We start from the raw sequence: 21,890 nt of genomic DNA, 5'->3' as shown, positions 1-21,890 counted from the left end.
ATTTCCTGAAGCTCAATTCAATAAACATCATTTTATATGACCAGATGCCTACAGGTCTGTGCCCAGGGGAACCTCTCCTCGGAATATCCCCCTTTGGTCTCAGTCTGTGTGAGTGCCCAAAGACTTATATAACGTATCCTGTCCCAGAGCCGCCTCATCCTTTCCACTTGCCGCCGCCGCCTCCTCCTCCTCCTCCTCCTCCTCCTCCTCCTCCTTCTTCCTCTTCCTCCTCCTCCTTCTCCCCCTCCACCCTTTCTCCTGCCCCAGTAGTGGGGTTTTTACAAAGAATTTTTACAAACTAGTAGGACAGGTTCTCTACCCCATGAGCCATGCTCCCAAACTTTTACTTAGTTTTCAGAGTCTCAGGTCTATGCTTGGGCTTGGCCTGGAGTTCAATCCTCCTACTTACGCTTCCAGCATAGCTAGAACACAGGCACACATTTGCTTTTATTGGTTAACATGGAGTCTTTTGCCTGGGCTGGCCTTGAACCTCCATGCTCTTGACCTCTGCCTCCCAAATAGCTAGGACTATAGGTACATATCCTCCATACTGCTTTAGTTTTTTTTGCAGGTTTCGCCCTGGTCTAGTATTAGACCATGATCCTCCTAACTATGGTCTTCCATACTGCAGGGACTATAGACACATACTACCAAGCCTGACTTCTTGATTGAGATGAGATCTCACTAATCCCTCCACCCCCACCCCACCCACCGGCTGGCCTCAAATTGTGATTCTTCCATTCTACCCCTTTTTCTCTCTCAGGGGCTAGGATTATAAACAACAGTTACTGAGCCTGGCTGGCAGGGGGCACAGTTCTAGCAACTGAAAAGACACTAGGAATATCCAAGGTCCCTTTCCTGAAATCACTTAAAACATATGAAACAAAAGTCATGAAAAACAGGAATGGAATTCTCAAAAAATTAAGCACAACAGTACCAAAAGGACCCAGCAATTCCACTCCTAGGTATGTACTAAGGACCAAAGACAGTGAAAACATATTCACACCAACACCTGAACAAAAATGTTCATAGCAAAACCATTCACAATAACTAGGAAGTATAAACAACCCAAAGTCCACCAATTGAGGAAAGCATAAATAAAATATGGAACATGCATACTGCAAAATGGCATTTTGCAATAAGAAGAAAGTAAACGTTTAGGATGTAGCTCAATGGCAGAGTGCGTGCAAGACCCTAAACTCAATCCCCAGCACCTCAAAAAGCCATTTTTTAAAGAAGAAAAAAGAAAAGAAATTAAGCACTGAAAAATGCTCTAACAGAGATAAAGCTTGAGAACAAAATTTTCTAAGAAGTCACAGACAATGCCCGCGAAAGCTAAGGGCTTTCAGTGCCCCCGGCTTCTCTGACCACGTCCCCGGCAGTGCTGGAGACACCACGGCTTCTTGCCTTCGTGGTAACACACGCGTCTGCCGAGGAACACACACGGAACACACCGCAGATGTACACACCCTGCTCGCATGGCATTTGCCAAATGGCGTCAAACAATATGCTTTTCATGGCTTTCCATGACATAAAATCTTGACCCAATAGTCATTTGGCTGTACCTGGTAAATTCCGATACCCTTCCAAAAGTATAAAATAGCTAATTAAAATTGTAATAGAAAAAAAAATTACTCACTAAATAAATTACCAAAACCTGGAATTAAGCTGGCGGAAAAGTTTACAAGGAAAGAGCTGGCACTTGATTTGATTTATGGACAGTGAGGAGGCTGGGGACCGAGAGAAGTGCATCGCCGAAGCAATGGCAGGGAACAAGATTTTGGCACTTGAGTTGAAAGTGCTTTACAGCAATCATCTCTCAATCCAAATGCTTTCTTCTAATCATCCCTGAAATACTGATTCTAAACAGATGTCGTGATAATCCATTAAGACATATGAGCCAAGAAAACAAGCAAAAAAAAAAACCCCTCATTTCTATTCATTATAATATTAGCCTTGAACAGTCTATGAAATACGTCTTTACAAAGAACATTTCTAAATCATTTTTCTAAACAATGTAAACACTGACCAAAAGCCAGTGAGGTTCAAAAATATAAAGGCAACACACAAGTATCCATTACCATATGAGTGGAAATGCATACAAATAACAATATATTATTCAGCCTTAAAAAGGAATTTGTAATCTGCAGTAACATGGATAAGCCTTCAGCACATTACACTAAGTGAAATAAGCCAGGCATAAAAGACACACTGTGTATGAAACCACTTAAATGTGATACTTAAAGTAGTCAGAATCATCCAGACAGAAAGAATGGTGACTGCCAAGACTCAAGAACAGAGGGAAGCAGGAGTTAGTGTTTAATCGATTCAGACTTTTCATATTACAAGATAAAAGAGCTTTGGAGATAGATCATGGTAATGGTTCCAAGATATTATGAGTGTATTTAATATAACTGAACTACACATTTAAACATGACTAAGATCAGAATCCAGAATCTCTCTCTCTCTCTCTCCTCAGACCTCAGCCTCCTGAGTAGCTAGGACTACAGGCATGAGCCAACAGCACCCAGCTTAAAATGTAATTTATAATTATAAAAACTAAGTAGGGGGCAGAGGTTAGGGGAAAAGTGAAGTTGCTTATCAACAACAAAAAGAGCCAAGACCCATTTGGGCATTTGGGTTTTCCTTAGCAATCTACAACTGTGATCAGGAAGCTTAGGTTCTTCTAGTATCATGCGGGGGGTGGGGGGGGATGCAGGTAGGGAAGTAATCTTTTTCCATGAAGAGCTAAATATTCAATTTAGCTTGAATCTTCCCACAAAAATACGTAAATGGATTGCTACCTGAGCAGAGAAACAAATTTTTTTTAAAAAGAAAAGCAATTCTTTAGAAAACATAGGTTATGTCTGGTTGGGGCTAGGGAGAAGAGGTTAACCTGTTCTGTTCCAAGCCACATACTCAAATACAAAACGTTTTCTAGATTCAAGGAACTACAGTTACAAGTTAATCCAAATACTAAGTTAATACAGGAAGGCGCGAGTACAGTGTGTTTGTGTTATGGTCCATGTGCGTAAACTGGCCCGTTTACAGAAATGTATCAAGTCATTCAAAGCCAGGATTGCTGGCTTTCGTTTCTGAGGAGTAAACAAACCCTGCCCGTGTGGGATCTGGTTCTGCTTCCTTCCTTCTCAGTGCTTCCAAGACCAGTCCCTCAAAGATCTTCATGAGCTCTACATGAGCTCTAGGCGGCTTCTACTGAGCTTCTCTGCTCTGTTCATCAGTTTGCTCCAAGCACAGTTACTGTCACGTACTGATCTCCTGTGTCTCATTTTTAATTGGATTTTAACATTTCATAACACACTATCAGAAAATCACATACACTCATCCATTTGCTGGCACAGACATTTCTACTTATGGATCTTTACCAAAAAATCATGAGTACTGCTAAATATTCATTTGAAATGACAGATTAATCTATAACATTAATGGAAATTTTTTCTCTCATAGATCACATTGTAACTAAACAACTTTAGGCCAAATTTCTTAAAGCATGGCCTCAAAAATTATGAGGATCCCAAATATATTCATAATATTTCTTTTGACTTGCTCATAAACAATCTGGTGCAGTAAGAGTCAACAAGATTTTAATATCACAACAGACTCATTATGGATGTATGAATCCTGGTGTCTTTTAGTCACTTAGAAATTAACACAATAGAGGTAATAGTCACAAAAATTTAAAACAATGTAACTCAATTTTTCAACAAAGTTATTTTCATAAAAAAGCATTATATTAACATAACATTTATTATTGGCACCATAAAATGAACTGGGAAATTAATATTTTTTTGAAAATTCTCAGATTTAATTTCTACTATAATAAATACCAACAATATATACAACATACTTTGAGATTATCCCAATTTTGAAGTGTATAAAAGGCTTTATAGACCAAAAAGTTTGAGGAATTTGTAGGTTCTCTTATACCTACACCTAATCAACTGTTCAGAATGGAATCTGAGCCAAAGTTCACTACAATAATTTCATACACCCATATATTAGGGGGCTATATTAGATTTATAACCCAAGTATTTACATATCTATATATATATCATAAAGATAATATAGACCCTTAACTATAAATACTCCATACTCAATTTCTTCTATTACTAATACCTTATGTTGATGTTACATTTGTCAAAAGTAATGAAACTGGCTGGGAATATGGCCTAGTGGCAAGAGTGCTTGACTCCTATACATGAAGCCCTGGGTTCAATTCCCCAGCACCACATATATAGAAAATGGCCAGAAGTGGCGCTGTGGCTCAAGTGGTAGAGTGCTAGCCTTGAGCGGGAAGAAGCCAGGGACAGTGCTCAGGCCCTGAGTCCAAGGCCCAGGACTGGCAAAAAAAAAAAAAAAAAAAGTAATGAAACCATATTGATAAATTGTCATTCATCAAAGTCATTATGATTTCCTTAGCCTTTATCTGATGTCCCGCTTTTACCTCAGAATCCCATCAGGAAATACTTAAGAGATCCAGGAGACATCTGCATTGACATAAGACAGAAATAGGAAGAATATATAATGCTCAACTGCCAGGCTCCCATCCTTATATCCATAATTAAGATAGGTGCACAAAACCTTATTTCCAGAACAAATTCTACAAATACTACACATTAAAAGGTTTGTACTTTGCCATTTGAGCCAAGGCTTGAGTCCAAGAGACTATTTTAATCAATTCAGGTTTGTTCCAGATAATATTTATATGCAATATTATTTAATATCACACAATATTCAACATCATGTACTGTGATGTTAAAATATTTGAAACTAAGCTAATGGAGCTTACTTTATTATAGAATAAAAGAAAATTATAATTGTTTCAATATATACAAAAGAAATTTTTGACAAAAGTTCAATATTCAATCATGATTAAAGAAAAAGAACAAAAACCTCTCAGGCTGGACACCCAGTAGCTCAAGCCTATAATCCAGGAGGCTGATATCTAAGGATGGAAATCTGAAGCCAGTGAGGGCAGGAAAGTCTGTGAAACTCTAATTAACCACCAACCCCCCAAAACACCAACACAAACAGAAATACAAGTGTGGTTCAAGTGGTAGAGTGCTACCTTGAGCAAAAGCTCAAGGACAGTGGCCAGACCCCCTGAGTTCAAGCCCCAGGACCAGTACAAACAACTACAAAACAAAAACAAACCACTTCTCTGAAAATAAGTGGGAATTTGTAAAACCAATAAAAAGCCCTTTCCACATGGCTAGATTCACAGACACCATATCTGGCTTATTTGTTCAGATGGGGGTCTCACTACCTTTTCACCTGACTGGCCTTGAACAATAATCCTCCAGATCTCTTCCTCTCAAGTACCTGGGATTACAAGTGTGAGCCACTATACCTGACTAGTATTTTGTTTTTATCATTTGGCTTTCGTTGATATTCTAGTTGTTGAAATAGGCAGAAAAATTAAATAAGGGCCTAAAACTGTCCAAACTTCTGGATATGATTATTTACATAGACATCCCCAAGAAATCTACAGGTTTCCTGATGGGATTCTGAGATAAAAGAGGGACATCAGATAAAGGCTAAGGAAATCATAATGACTTTGATGATTGACGACAATTTATCAATATGGTTTCATTACTTTTAACAATGTAACATCAACATAAGGTATTAATAATAGAAGAAATTGAGTATGGAGTATTTATAGTTAAGGGTCTATACTATCTTTATGATATGTATATAGATATCTAAATACTTGGGTTTTGAATTGTATTTACAAGTTCCTGTAAATCTAAAATATTTGCTTTAATGGGTAAAATAATGGAGCTGACACTTCTTAGAAAATATACAAGTGACTAATAGGATTTGAAAAGAGCTCATCATGGAAAAGACAGTAACTATTAGAATGGCTAAAAGCAAAAAGTCTGACATCTCAAATAAAATGGATACAATCTTAAAAGACACAGGCTACAGGCTACCAAAGCCAACTCCAATAAGACTACAATTACTAAAGAAACTTAATTTGTAGTTCAAAAACCTTCCCACAGAAACTCGGGGCCTATACAACGCCTATGATAAATTTCTACCAGATATTTTGTTCTTAAAGTTCCAATTCCATGTATTTCTACAGAAAGTAGAAAAGCAAGCAACATTCCCAGTAGTAAATTAGGCCACCATTACACTGACAATCAAACCAGATCAATGTGCTGGTGGCTCACGCCTGTGATCCTAGCTACTCGGGAAGCTGAGCTCTGAGGACTGCAATTCTAAGCCAGCCCTGGCACGAAAGTCCAATTAACTACCAGAACAGCTGAAAGCAAGCTGCGGCTCAAGTGGCAGAGCACTAACCTGGAACAAAAAGCTCTGGAACAGCGCTCGTGCCCTGCCTTCGAGCCCCAGAACCAGCATTAAAAAAAAAAACCACCTTCTTTCAACTGTTAATAAATCGATCTAGTGCTATACATAAAAAGAATGATTTATCATGAGATAATCTATTCTCTTTTGAACTGAAAGTGAACCTAAGTCCTTCACTGAAAATGACACCACCGGTATATTTTGTCCCTACTTCTGCTTTATTTTTCTCTGTAGTATTTATTATCACCAAATACGACATCTATTTGATATGTTCTTCTCTCTACTGCACCGTCTTAGGGGATCTCTCGCTATCCATCCTCCTGCTTCCTTTTTCTCTGCCTCTCCCTCCTTACTTTCCTCCCTCCGCACTGAACAATCCCCGGCATCTAAACTAAAGTGTCTGAGACATACTTGATACTCCATAAATATTTGTTGAGTTTCAGAATGAATCATAATAATGTCTTGCAGTGAAAAACAGGAAGATGAGAGCTGAAGAAGAAAAGCAATTTTCCCATAATCATTTGACAAATAGAGACCCTTGCTACATTTGTTTATAATTATAAGGTTAAGCCATCTACATGTTAATCACTTTAAGATTCACCTGTGATACTGGACATATTTACTATTGGCTTTTTTTTTCATTCCCTATTCAAATTGGTCTAAGACCAATATACTCGAAGCTCAGTTTAATTTGAGCCTAATTAAAAATACAGTTAGAAGGTGAGGTATATTTGATGTTGAAATAAATCAGAATGCCTTCTGAGACCAATTCTTAATTAGTTCTAACCAATTAATTGTTATGAGAAGTTGGGTTTAGACTTGATGACTTGCAAAGATTTGGCATCTTCTCACATTACATCAATGCCCAACATTTTCTTTGGCGTTTAACTATGTTTCTCTGAAATTTCTGCTGCCATCATCTTAAGTTTTTACTTCTATGTGTTAGATTTTTGTCAGAAGCCTTTCCTGGCACAATGGCATGTTTTTTTCTTCTAGTATTGTTTCTCTTTTCTTCTAGTATTATTTCTCCCTTCTAGTGAAATATGTTTATTTTTGAGTGCTAATGTAATTTTGCATTTCTAGTTCAGGGGAGGCGGGAGGAAGGAGGAAGAAGGAGGAGAGATATCAAGAGATCTCCTAAGAGAGTTTAGAGAGAAAAATATATCAAATGTTTGATGATAACAAATACCGTGGAGGAAAATGAAGCAGAAATGGGGACAAAATATAGTGAGGGTGTGCGTTTCAGTGGGGCCTTTGGAAACTAGATGATTTCGAAGTTCACTTTCAGTTCAAAATTCCACCGACTTCCTACTACTCTGACGAGGCAGCCATAAAAACACATAGTGACCTTTTTTAAACTCGTACATTCTAGCACCACACTGTGTGTGTCACCACTTACATTTTAGAAAAACAGGATTAAACATACATTTTTCCGTCCTGAGACAAAGCATATGCTGTCACTTAATGAAGCAAGTAATTTCCCAGTCTTGCCTTGGGAGAGGAAAATAAGAAAAATAAAACCTAACAATTTTTCCCCAGACAAAGCCTCTAAAAATGCAGCATTTATGTGCATTACAGAAAGGGGATTAAAATTAGTTGTTTTCCTCCCTTCCAATATATTTATGGCCTGGAATTTGGTCCTTTATTGGTCCTAAGTTACAGCAAAGGTGGTTAAACAATGTCTCTGCAATGGGAAGTTTTCCATGGCCAGGGGAAGTCAAATGAATAGAAGAGCGGCCAGCCCTGTGGTGCAGCGACCACTGTGTGTGTGTACCCAGTATGGGCCACGTACAGCGGCCGCGACGGTACACACGAGGCGGAACTAGAAGGCATTGCCTTTACAGGTCAACAAAGTCAACAATTTCATACAGCACATGAACTTCTAACGCCACGAGAGACAAGTCCATGAGGGTGAAGGGCAATGCTGCTTTGCTGCAGTGCTGCTCCCCCATTACTATCTCGGGCAAATCTTCATCCTGTGGAAGAGCTTTTGTGTGAGGATACGCCGGCCCTCTGCCAAGGTGCCGGTGCGCACGCGGGACACCTGGAGGAGCCTGCCCACCTGCGAAGCTGGACCCTGCCTCTTTGGAGATGCTCCACCACAGAGACACACCTTCCAGGGCAATTCTGTCCACACAACTGTCCATCACACGTCAACACACAGAGTTTTTAAATGCGTCGTTAAAACATCGATTAGTCCCTATCGTTTATTTTCTTCCTCCTGAAAGCTAGTTTTCATTCTCTGTACGGTTCAGGTTTAGAGTTCACGTGTATAAGACATTAATAAAACAGTCTGTTAATCATCTTCTAAGTAACTACATTTAGTCTAAAATTTCATCTAACAGAATAAGGAACCTTGTAGGCTACATTCTATTTCCAATATTAAAAATACGCCAACAGGCATCTCATTATTAAAAGAATAGTAACTACCTAAATATTTGGGGGAAGGAATTAATTAAAGAACAATATGATAACTCTCTTAAGAAAACATGGTATTGAGACAGGTAAATGTTTAAAAACATACCAGTTCATTGCTTGTAGATGTGAGTCTTAGTTTTTCTTCAATTTCCTTTCCAATTTTCTGAACAGTTACCTGAGTCTGTTTAATTGCACACTGGGCTCTATGAAGTCTAGAAACATAAGTTGTAGAAAATTTTAATGAGTTCATTATAACTTCTAACACAGAACCACAGACATGAATTTTACTTTCCAGGGTGAACAGGAATACTGAACCTAAAACGATCGCTTTTTCAATTCATATTTGTAAGGAAACAGGTACAGCAATAAATCCTAAAACAGTAATATTAGCTCGGAAACCCCTATCTGCTTGCCTCTCTGATATACTGAGTTGGGTTGCTAGGTTGAAGGACTCATAGGAGCTTAAGAAAATCCCTACAGAATAATCTGGTAAAGCAAGCGCCCGCAGCTCATCCCTATAACCAGAAGGCTGAGTGAGAACTGAAGAATCCCAGTGTGAAGCCAGATGAGGCAGCAGAGTCTGTGAGACTCCATTCCAAAACTACCCAGCAAAAAAACCAGGCTGGAACCAGGCTTAAGGGAAAGCACACAGCATGCAAGCTAAGTGTGCATGAGGTCTTGAGTTCAAGCCTCAGTACTAGAAAAATAAACAGAAACTGAGCTCCAGAGAAATGAGGTGGTTTGATACAGGCACCCAAGAAAGTTCTCTTGTTTTTTTTCTTTATTGTCAAAGTGTGATACAGAGGGGTTACTTACAGGTTCATAGGAAAGGCAGTGAGTGCATTTCTCATTCTACGTGTTACCTCCAACCTCACTCCCCCCTCCCCTCAAGAGTTGTGCAGGTGGTTTACACCAGATGGTTTCTAAGTATTGCTTTCTGAATGGTCTGCCTTTTTGTTCTTTGTCTCGGAAATCCTATTGTTATCAAGACTGAAGACTCAGAGACATCTATAAACAAATAAAGTCATAAGCACTTAAAATAAGTCTGAATCAAAGCAGTCAATGCTTTGAACAGAAATGAAAAAGATAGAGAGGAACTAAATAAGTGGAAATACACATTATACCCGTGGAATGGAAGACTCAGTATTGTTAAGATGTCAGTTTTCCTCAAATGCATCAACAGTCTCACAATTCCAATCAAAATCCCAACACGCTTTGTTTTTTAAAGAAATTAACAAGTTGCTATAATTCATATAGCAAAGAATCTAGAAGTAACAAATCAAGCTTTGAACCCCATCAGATTTCAAGGCTTTATTCTACAAAGTTGCATAATCAGAGAAATATGCCACTGGTGTCAGGATAAAAAAAGATGAAACACTCAGACCCTCGTGTGGTCTCAGCTATTTGGGAAGCTGAAACAGGAGGATCACTTGAATCTAGGAATTTGAGACTGTCTTGGAAGGAAGGATGGATAAATGGACTGATAGAACTGGATGGTGTTGAATATTCCTAAACGTACATGGAAAATTCCTCTTTAATGAAGGAATAGTGAAAATCAGTGAAGAAAATGCTTTTTGAGCAAAAGTGTGGGAATCTGGACTAAATAGAGAAAAAATTAAATCTTATCTTCTACCTCACAGCACACAAAAACATTAATTTAAGAAATCAAAGTAAAGATAAAAGCTGAAATTTTATATTTTGCATAAATAGTGAGAACCTCTTGAAACCTTGGGGTAAGCAAAGTTTCATTAGAGAAGATACAAGAGAACTAATCATTAAAATAAAAATGAATAAGACCAGTGGTTCACACCTGTTTTTTGTTTTGTTTTTGTTTTTTGGCCAGTCCTGGGCCTTGGACTCAGGGCCTGAGTACTGTCCCTGGCTTCTTTTTGCTCAAGGCTAGCACTCTGCCACTTGAGCCACAGCGCCCCTTCTGGCCGTTTTCAATATATGTGGTGCTGGGGAATCGAACCCAGGGCTTCAGGTATAAGAGGCAAGCTCTCTTGCCACTAGGCCATCTCCCCAGCCCTCACACCTGTTTTTTTAATCCTAGCTACTTACACCTGAAGGATGGTTAGAAGCCAGTCCAACAGAAAAGTCTGTAACCAACAAAATGCTGGGCTGCAGGTGTGGCTCAAGTGTACATACATCTAACTTATGACCAAGCAATTCTCATAGGTATTTACTCAAGAAAAATAGAGGATTTATAAAAGGCCAGTCATAAAAAATGTAAAAACCGAGGTATACTCAGCTATAAAAATACTAATACTACGGGCTGGGGATATAGCCTAGTGGCAAGAGTGCCTGCCTCGGATACACGAGGCCCTAGGTTCGATTCCCCAGCACCACATATACAGAAAACGGCCAGAAGCGGCGCTGTGGCTCAAGTGGCAGAGTGCTAGCCTTGAGCGGGAAGAAGCCAGGGACAGTGCTCAGGCCCTGAGTCCAAGGCCCAGGACTGGCCAAAAAAAACAAGAAACAAAAAACAAACAAAAAAATACTAATACTAAGGGCTGGGAGTGTGGCTTAGCATGCTTGCCTAGCACGCACAAAGCCCTGGGTTCGATTCCTCAGCACCACATATATAGAAAAGGCCAGAAGTGGTGCTGTGGCTCAAGTGGTAGAGTATTAGCCTTCAGCAAAAAGCAGCCAGGGACAGTGCTCAGGCCCTGAGTCCAAGCCCCAGGGCTGAAAAAAAATTTTTAATACTAATATACCCAAGAATATGGATGAACCTCAAATTGTTCATGTTCAGTAAAGAAAAGAAGCAAAAAAAAAAAATACAGAACTACATGTTTCCTTTATCTAAAGTTCCAGATTAAGTAAAACCAACCTAGTGACTAAGGAAGAGAAGCTAGTTTTATCTCTGTGGGGCGGGGACTGACAAGGAGCGAGAGGAACAAAGAAATATATACAGTGAGCAAACATCTGACATCTTGACCAGAGAGAAGACTACACCAAAACTCAGAGTTTACACTCGGATCTACATTATATAATTTTTTATCTTAAGAAAACTGGCTATGATTGTATCCTATCTATATCTCATCTTTATAAAAATCATTTTTAAAAAAATTTTTTTTTGCCAGTCCCTTGAACTCAGGACCTGGGTGCTGTTCCTGAGCTTCTGTGTGCTCAAGGCTAGTGCTCCACCACTGGAGCCACTGCGTCATTTCCAGCTCTTTTTCAGTAGTTTAGTGTACATAAGAGTCTCACAGGGACACTTCTGCCCAGGCTGGCTTGGAACCGTGATCCTCAAGTCTCAGCCTCATGGGCAGCTAAGATTACAGACGTGAGCTACGGGCGCCCAGCTTAGAAAAACAACAACTGGCTACTAATCTTAGCCAGAGTGGCGCATGCACACGCGCGCACACACACACAAATGCACACATTCATTTTATTAAGGAATTGATGGCATTAATGCCACTGGCAACATTATGATACAATACATAAAAAATATATTTTCTGGGGCTGGGGATATAGCCTAGTGGCAAGAGTGCCTGCCTCGGATACACGAGGCCCTAGGTTCGATTCCCCAGCACCACATATACAGAAAATGGCCAGAAGCGGCGCTGTGGCTCAAGTGGCAGAGTGCTAGCCTTGAGCGGGAAGAAGCCAGGGACAGTGCTCAGGCCCTGAGTCCAAGGCCCAGGACTGGCCAAAAAAAAAAAAAATATATATATATATATATTTTTTTTTTTTCTGCACATTTGAAAATTGCCTGATAGTTTTTGAGGATTTCTTGGGTCATCTGAAAGGGGACAGACAGGTGTCAATACAGTTACTTTGCTCATGAAATCCAAAATTCAACCACTTCTTTGGGACTTCTGAGTGTCTATACTTGTTTAATTTATATCAGCAGCACCACTCACAAGGGTACCACTAAAGAAATGATGTGCTCCTTGCCTCTACCTCAGACCTACCTCATTTCCTGGTACCTTCCATGTCATCAGTATTGACCTGCTGGCAATTCTACCAACATACCATGCCCTATCTTGTCTCCCTGCCTTCGTGTGAGTTATTATGGCATCTGCCTCTAAGTTCTCCCCGCCCATTAGCAGGTAAGAAAAAGTTCAGCCCCTCAAGAGGCACCTCAAGCACAATCTCTTCTTCAAAGGCCTTCCCTGGCTCTGGCAGGCCACTAGATGCGCTCACTCTCCTCTGGAGACACGTGCTAGGTCATGAGCAGGACATCATGACAAGGAGTGAGAACCACATCTTACAGCAATTATCTACTTCCTTGTCTCCCTCCTTCACAGGACCCTGTGGGAGGGAGGGGGCTCATCTTCTCTTGTGTATCCTAAGTGTATCAAATAATGCATCACAAAAGGGGCATGAAAATAGATTTGCTGACTGACTAATGGTTAACATATAAAAAGCATGGTCCCAGGATTGGGTATTTGGATTGATACGAAAGGAGATTCACTTAAAGGTCAATACGATACCTGTATTTCTAACTTCAAAACAGTGTATCAAAATAAAGAAAAATCATGTAAGGTAAAGACCACACATTCAGGCAGGGAAATGATCTGTTTTTACTAAAACTGATAGGTATTATCAATCTGGAGAAGAAATCTGCAAAAAAAAAAGTTCTGTTACTTTAAAAGGGAGAAAGCACGGCAGAAAACTTAACTGGTACTATGCAAACAACCTTGTCAAATGGTAAAGACTTTAAAAATAAAAATGATTCATGACCATAATTAATGTATGACTTCAACTATTTGGCTCTCACTGCCCCAGACGCTTTCTGATCTTACCTTAGGGGCTTAAAACACACAGACAGAGTCACATTTCCTCCAATCTTCAGCCTTATCCAAATAGACTTTCAGAGCCCCTGCTACATCAAGACAGTGCTAATAATGTCCCCCTTGCAAATCCAACTGGAGAATAAAAGTTTGAAGTGCGAGGTGTTTAAAATAAGGTGGGCCATCCTGATTCTCCTGGGGCTGAAGAGGTTAAGGAGTGACAAAAAGAGAAACAACTGCTTTACTTCCAAACTGTCTGGCTAGTTTCTTAATTTTACAAACTATGAAGAGAACAATAAGGAGTTCTTTCTGTACACAGAAAGCACTATATACCATCTAGTCCTCCAGTGACTGGTCGACACCAGTACTAACACTCCCCACTGAAAAAAACAACTCATCATCAGTACTGAGAGGAGAGATTAAGTCCCTATCTCATAGGTATTCTAATGAGGACAGACAGATGCAGCCCTATTATCTAATAGAATCTGACATAGCAATACATAGAAAGTGGCTTTCAAAAGGCTATTATTGTGAACAAAAATAAGATCAAAGGGATTACATCAAATAAATAGTTACAAAGACTGGGACTATGCCAATCAGATATAAGCTATAATCTCAGTGAAGAAATTATACTACAATTTTCCATCTTAATGCTAATCCTGTAACAACTGAAATGCTACATGCAAATTCAAAGATGTATAATGACAAATCAAAACACTTCTAGAAAGTCAGTATCGTTCCCTATGGCTTGCAAAAGGGAGAAGTAAAGTAAATGTGGGAAAAACAGAAGTTAACTGAGAACAAATGCCTATCTTACCATTAAGGGCTTTGTGTACCATGTGAAGGAGCTCAGGTTTTTATTCTGAAGACATCAGAAAACCAAAACGGTGTTAACGTGGAGGGCGAGGGACAGGGTTTAAGCGGTAGAATGCTGGCCTAGCATCTGCAAGGCCCCGGGTGAGGTGAAGAGGGGGAAGGAGGGAAGGAAGCAGGGAGGGAGGAAGGGAAAGCGAGAGAAGTGGGCACAGGCAGGCTGGAGAGACAGGGAGACAAGGCCTATTAAACTGGGAAAGGTCTCGTTATATACGCCTTTCCACTTGAGAAAGCTGGGAGAGAGAGACTACTGGGGACCGAGAAGAGGGACAGCCAACAATGGGAGGTGAGAGGGAAAGATGGGAGTGTAAGGATAAATGCTGAAATGCACCCATTTGTATCATTAACACACTGTAGTAATTATAATAAAACTCTTCTTATAATAAGGTCAGCGGGACACAGAAAAAAGGACTACCAACAAGGCTGGCGTGAAATTATTCCAACAGTACAACAATAAAAAGCACTGTCTAAAGTGAAAATGGTGACAAGAACGATGGGATAGACGTGAAGCGAGGAGAAAGATGAAGACGTGAGACGTGGGTAGGGGGAGATGATGCCCGATGCCTGGAACACATCAGCAACTGCTATAATGTGAACACAGTTTACAGGACTAAAGGCAAGGTCTTCGCGGCGCTGGCGCTGGCAGAACCTTTAAAACACGGGCCTGCCTCGTAGGGAGGCTTGGCGTCCCTGGAGGTGTGCTCTCAGATGGTGAAGCTCATGAAACCCCTTGGGTTTCTGAGAGAGAGAGAGCGGTTACACTCCCACTGTCCCTGCTCCTGACTTAAGATGTGACTCCTAATGCACTCACTACCTCACTTACGAATCACCTTTATAATAACAATTTTAAAAAGAAAAAAATAGGGGCTGGGAATATGGCCTAGTGGCAAGAGTGCTCGCCTTGTATACTTGAAGCCCCGGGTTCGATTCCCCAGCACCACATACATAGAAAAATAGCCAGAAGTGGCGCTGTGGCTCAAGTGGCAGAGTGCTGGCCTTGAGCAAAAAGAAGCCAGGGACAGTGCTCAGGCCCTGAGTCCAAGCCCCAGGACTGGCCAAAAAAAATAAAAATAGGTGACTCTTCTTCCCACACATCCCCCGCCATCTGCCCACTATGGGCCTGTGTCAGAACCCGCCCTGTGCTGGAGGTGAGAGCCACACAAACCTCTGCGCTTCATCAGCTATCAGGTTCTGCGTTCGTAACACAAAGCTAACACAGCAGCGCCAACATGAAGAGAAGACATCACCACAAGTACTTAAGGAGAGTTAAGTGGAAATCATGAACGACTTTAGACTAGTAGATTTACCTTAGAGAAACGAGCCAAACTGCCTAAAAGGAGTGAATGGGCAAAATTCAAAACAAAAAAATCACTAAGAAAATAGTAGCCAATCAACTCTGCAAATGTGTAAAAATTAGTATGTCTTGATCAATTCACTCTGAAGCAATGTCGGTTGATATAACATTGAGAATTAGTCAATGACAGAGTGAAGAAGAAAAATCAAATGACTATCTTAAAAGATGTAAAAACACTTTGATAAAATTCACTATCGGCTAATGACTCGATATCTGCTAATGATTAAAAACAAATGAATACTTAACAGACAAGAAAACATGGGAGCTTCCTCAAACTGACAAGAAGTTTATATATGAGAATTCTACTGCTCTCGTTATACTGAAGACCAAGAGGAGAACAAAAGCACTCAGTGTACCTGAGCCTCCAACAATCTGTGACAAGCCAATCTGAAGTCATAAATGCAGGAATGCAGGCAACCGAGAAGCAAAAATGCCTAAGCACAGATGCTATGACCATGTATTTAGGGAAAAATACAATTAAATCTACAAGTATTAGAACTCACCTATAAATGTAGTCAACTTAAGATTCAGAATAAAACAAAAATCAAAGCTGTGCGCCAGTGCCTCCCATCTTTAATTCTAGCTACTCAGGAGGGTGACATCTGCCATTTCAAAGGCAGCCTTAGCAGTCAAGTTAGTGAAAATCTTATCTCTAATTAATCAGCAAAAAAGCCAAAAGTGGAGCTGTGGTCCAAGTGGCAGAGGGCTAACTTTAAGCAACAAAGCTAAGGGACAGCACTTAGGCCCTGAGTTCAAGACCGAGTATCAGTAACAAACAATAACAACATAAAGACACCCTACAACTGGCATGTTTATATAGCATTACCAGACAGCTAAAATAAATCTAATGAAAAATTTCAACCTCTGTACAGTATCCTGAAACCACAAAACATTGTTTATAGATACTGAAGAACAGTTACATGAACAAACATACACCATTTTATGGACTTGATAACTCATTATTAATAGGTTAAGTGTCCCTAAACTGATCTACCAAGACAAGGCAACCTCAATCATAAATCCAATAGGTCTTTCTTGTGCAGAGTAACAAGCTGATTCTAAAATTGATATGGAAATACAAAACAGCTAGGAAAGGTATGAAAATGTTGAAAAATAAAGTAGGAGATCTTACACAATCAAATTTTATAATTACCTAAAGTAGTGGTAATTACATAATTACAATACATAAGGCAATAGTAGTGTATGAAACTAAACAAATATATCTATGAAATAAAATTCAGACAATACAATTAGATCCATTTCTACATAATCTATTTTTATTAGAAAAAGCATTGCCAATGAACAACACTGAAGTAACTAATATTCATGTAGGAAAATAAAAGAATCTTAAACTCTACATTATCTCATAACTCCAAATAGGAGATGAAACAGAGACCTAAATGTACAAGTTACAACTATAAAGTTTTTAGAGTAACAAATAGAAAATATATTTATGATCTTAGATTAAGTAACAATTTCTTAAACAGAATTTACTACAAAGCATTAGAAAATGGAAAAAAAAACAAAAAACAAAAAGCCAGGCACTGGTGGCTCACACTTGTAATCCTAGCTACTCAAGAGGCTAAGATCCAAGGATTACGGTTCAAAGCCAGTTTGGGCAGGAAAGTTCCCTTAAGGCTCTAATCTCCAGTTAATCACCAGAAAAACCTGAAGTGGCACTGTGGCTCAAAGTGGTAGAGTTATCTTTGAGCAGAAAAAGCTCAGGGACAGTGCCCAGGCCCTGACCCCCCCCCCCCCCACAAAAAAAAGTCAAGGCATAAACTGAGAAAAATATTTGGTTTATATAATGCATATATACACATATGTACATGTACACATACATATCCAAAAAAGAACTTGTATCCAGAATGTCAAAGAATTTGTACAAAACTACAATAAAATATTTAATTCAATAAACAATGAGTTAAACATATAGACAAAAACATCACAAAAAACCGTGATGCATACCTCTCATCCCAAATACGGGAAAGCAGAGGTGGAAGGACTGCAGTTTAAGGCAGGCCAGCCTAGGGAAAGAGAGAATAAGATCCCATCACAAAAGCAAAGCTGGGTATGATGGTGCACGTCTGTAATCCCAGCTACGTGGGAAGAACAGGTAGTAAGGTCCTAGTCACAAACTGGGCAAACGCATGAGACTCTATCTGAAAAACCAAGCAAAAAGTGCTACAGTGTGGCTCAAGTGGTAGAGCACCTTCTTGGAGCAAGCATGAGGCCCTGAGTTGAGTACCAATTCCCCAGCCAACCCCCCCCCCGCCAAAATCAGGACAATACATCAAACCAAGCTTATACAATGATTAGGAATTATTAGTTGAATTATCATGCTGTCTGAAAATACCTTGAACAGTTATAAATACTAAAGAAGCATAGCAGATGTGCATTGTGGCTCACTTCTGTAATCTCAACTATTGCGGGAGACATTGCTAAGAGGATTGTGGCCGGAAACTGGCATGAGCATAAAATGCAAGACCCTATCTGAACAAGGACTGGGGGCAGGGCTGGGAATGTGGCCTAGTGGCAAGAGTGCTTGCCTCGTATACATGAAGCCCTAGGTTCGATTCCCCAGCACCACATATATAGAAAATGGCCAGAAGTGGCACTGTGGCTCAATTGGCAGAGTGCTGGCCTTGAGCAAAAGGAAGCCAGGGACAGTGCTCAGGCCCTGAGTCCAAGGCCCAGGACTGGCCAAAATAAATAAATAAATAAACTACACTTATTCTTTAAAAAAAAAAATACCTGAGGCAGTTAACCAGAGGAGAAAAGAGGTTCGTTTAGCTCACAGCTCTGGTGGTTCCATGCTCGAGCTGGGGGACGCCACCTCTGATGAGGGCAGGAGGTGCCGTAACATCAGGGCACAGCTCAAACCACAGGGGGTGGGGAGAGCTTGCTCTGTTATCTCCTTAAGAAAACAACCGTGGAGCCAGAGCTCTCTTCCTCCTCCCAGGGGCACTGCCTCCCGACCCCCGGATTCCCACTGGCCCTGCTTCTAAAGGCCGCCCCACTTCTCAGCACCACCTCCCTGGGGGCCAAGCCCCACGACAGGAGCCTTGGGGTGCTTAGACCACATCCAGACCAGAAGGGGTCCTGTTATCCTTCAGAGCCCCACAGGGGAAAGAAGCCAGAGAAGGACTACCACTCAGTGTGTAAACGCAAGGAACGATGGCTCCATTCCGCAACTTGGAAAGCTGTTTGTTCAACCAGAGACCCAGACACCAGGGGTGGCTCCCACCTGTAATACTAGCTACTCAAGAGGCTGAGATCTGAAGATGCTTCAAACTAGCCCAGAAAGAAAATTCCCCGTGAGACTCTACTCTCCAATTAACTACTCAAAAACCGGACGTGGCGCTGTGGCTCAAAGTGGCAGAGCACTAGCCTTGAGCAAAGGAGCTCAGGGACAGCGCCCAGGCAATGAGCTCAAGCCCCATGACTGACATAAAGAAGTAAATACAAACATTACTAAAAACATAAATTCAACAAGAAAAGCTAGTAAAGAACGAAGCCATAAGAAGTGTCTGACTCAGCTAAGGGTGGGTGTTGAGGTGTCACACGGACTGGCAAAGGAGAATATGAAAGAATTCTGGATAATGACAGAATACTACATTATAATTTGAACAATGACAGAGGTGTACATGTTCATCAAGGTCTGTCCATCTGTACAAGTCAATTCTCCACTGTGTTTTAAGAAGCTGGATGCCTATGAGCTGAAGAAGCAGGTCTGGAGATCCGCAGGGCTGGAGGCGGAGATACACATGGAGCAACTGCTAGCGCACAGATCTGACAAGGCCAGGGGACACTGCAGAATTTCGTAACACTACTAACACATGGGAGTGAATGAGCTCACCCTGCAAGACCGTGAGAATGAGAGAGAACAGAGCCTAGAACAGGATCCAGGGGAGTGTCCGTATTAAAAGGATTAAAAAAGAAAAACCTGCAAAAAAAAAAAGAAAGAAAGATCCTAAGCCAGAACATGGAGACACAGAGGGACAGCTCAGAGTGATGTTAGGACAGTTAAAAAAAAAACCACAAAACACAAAACAACACAGAGTGTCTCCGGAAGCAATGATCCGCGTTGTTTCCAAATCATATGATCTGAAGTCTGGACCGTATCCTCAGATTTAGCAACAAGGCCTTGATTTAAAGGCCATTTCAAATCTGTTCATCTCTCACTCCATGGCCTCCATCATATGCACCGGCCCAGAGCACCCTGCTTCTCAGCTGCAGCTCCCCCTCTTCTCAATTCACTTCCCACTTAGTGCCCCGCTGCGTCGCTGCGTGCGCGGTGATGCATTGTACTCATCGTCCCAAGCAGCCTCCAGACCATCTGCTCTACAAAGATTCATGACAGTCATTCATAGTTTGATATCACCTCTGTCACTACCCACGTTGCAGTTAATCCATAATTTTCTTAGTTTCAAATAAACAAAAAGATCAACAGGACATAAGGGCTAAAAACTGTCTCAACCAGCAACATAGTTCAGTACTCCAGGTTTTTCTTCTTAAAGGCTACAAGAGATTTTAAGCTAAAGACTAGCGGTTCACATCTGTAATCCTCCTCAAAAGGGCTAAGAGCCAGAGGACTGCAGTTGCTGGGGGCTGGGACTGTAGCTAAGCGGTAGAGTGCTTGCTAGCATGCATGAGCCCTGGGTTCGTTTGATTCCTCAGCACCACATACACAGAAAAGGCCAAAGGTGGCGCTGTGGCTCACGTGGTAGAGAGCTAGCCTTGAGCAAAAAAGAAGCCAGGGACAGTGCTCAGGCCCTGGGTTCAAGGCCCAGGACTGGCACACACATACACACACAAAAAGCTATGCTGGAGGCATGGTTCAAGTGGAAAGCATGAGCCATGAGCAAGAAAGTCACCAGGCCCCGAGTTAAAAGCTGAGGAGGAAGAGGAAGGAGTGGGGGAAGGGGAGGGGGGACAGAGATGACGGTGTATTCTTTAATTTTCTTCTTGTTATTATAAAGGTGATGTACAGAGTCAGGTAAAGGGCACATCTGTCTTTGAACATCGTCGCCCCTTCCCCCCTCCCCCAGCCTCCCCAGCCGTCCCCTCCGCGAGTCACAGGGTTCGTTTTCCACGTAGTGTCTAGTGAGTGCGAGCACGGCTGGGGGGGGGGGATCTGAGCGCTCTCATTTACATGCAGTTACAGGGGATGTGACGCACACGGCCGGGGTAAAATTCCTTTGGAGACCACTAGAGCTACTATACCGAAGCCGTCCATTCTTCACCATTCTGGACGCTCTAGGCTCTCTGTGCTGAGAGTCTGATTACTGGCACGGCCCTGTTCACTCCGTGATGTGTCTAAGGGAAGTCAGCTCTGCCTGTGCTCCTAGTCTGAGGGCACCCCTTCCCTTCATGGCGACGGCAATTGGTGCTCTCCCAGAACTCCTCCGTCAACCCAATCCAACCTCCCTGACACTGGGAGTCCTGCAGCGCTGCCACCTGACCACGGTGGAACAAGGAGAGGATGCCGGCTTCTCCCTTGCTCTCCTTCCCACAGTCAGCCACCCACACTGTTGACTCTTCCTCCTGGATGTTCTCATCAAGCCACTTCCCTCATCGTGCCTGCGATAAGCAACCCCACGCAGCCCTGGCAGAGGCTTTCCTCTCTGTGACCTCGCCAGAGCGCCCTTCCTACAACCCACGGAGCAGCAGCACTGCTTCTCCAGAGACTCACGGCACTGGCACTCAGGTCTCGGCAGAGCAATCCTTCAGAAAACAAAAGGCAAGCAGAACTCTTCCTATAAAAACCAGGGCCACGTACTAGAATAAACAACACCAACTGCAAAACTCTGAAGATTAAATATTATTCTTTTATCAAAAGCAATCAGTGACAGAATATTATAAAACATACTGAAAGCCAGGTGTAGGGGCACCCGCCTGTAATCCAATACTCAAGAGGTCCAGGCACAGTTTTAAAGCTCAAGGCCAGCGTAGGCTACACAGTGAGACAATGTCTTGGTAAATTAATTGACCGATTAATTGGTTGACTTGATTAACAGATGAAAACTCTTTTTGCCACAGCCTACAATTAGATTCCAATAAAATGGAAGCCAAACATAGTAATATTAAGCTATTGAACTCCTGAAAGCTAACTGTATCTCGCATAGAGTATACAGTAGTTTATTTAATAGTTTTTTTAGTAATTCTTGTTG

At 41.3% G+C, this 21,890-nt stretch overlaps 1 protein-coding gene across 1 annotated transcript in view; it reads right to left on the bottom strand.

Annotated features, from left to right (window-relative positions):
* Positions 1–21,890, bottom strand: part of Uvrag (UV radiation resistance associated) — a 249,916-nt gene that overhangs the window by 116,750 nt on the left and 111,276 nt on the right. Inside the window, 1 exon segment of the mRNA XM_048360028.1 lies at positions 8,855–8,960. Coding sequence (XP_048215985.1) covers positions 8,855–8,960 — 106 coding nt within the window.

Source organism: Perognathus longimembris, chromosome 13 (assembly GCF_023159225.1).
Source record: "Perognathus longimembris pacificus isolate PPM17 chromosome 13, ASM2315922v1, whole genome shotgun sequence".
NCBI lineage: Eukaryota > Metazoa > Chordata > Mammalia > Rodentia > Heteromyidae > Perognathus > Perognathus longimembris.
The sequence above is the reverse complement of the archived record's forward strand: the minus strand, read 5'-3'. Positions and strand labels throughout refer to the sequence as shown.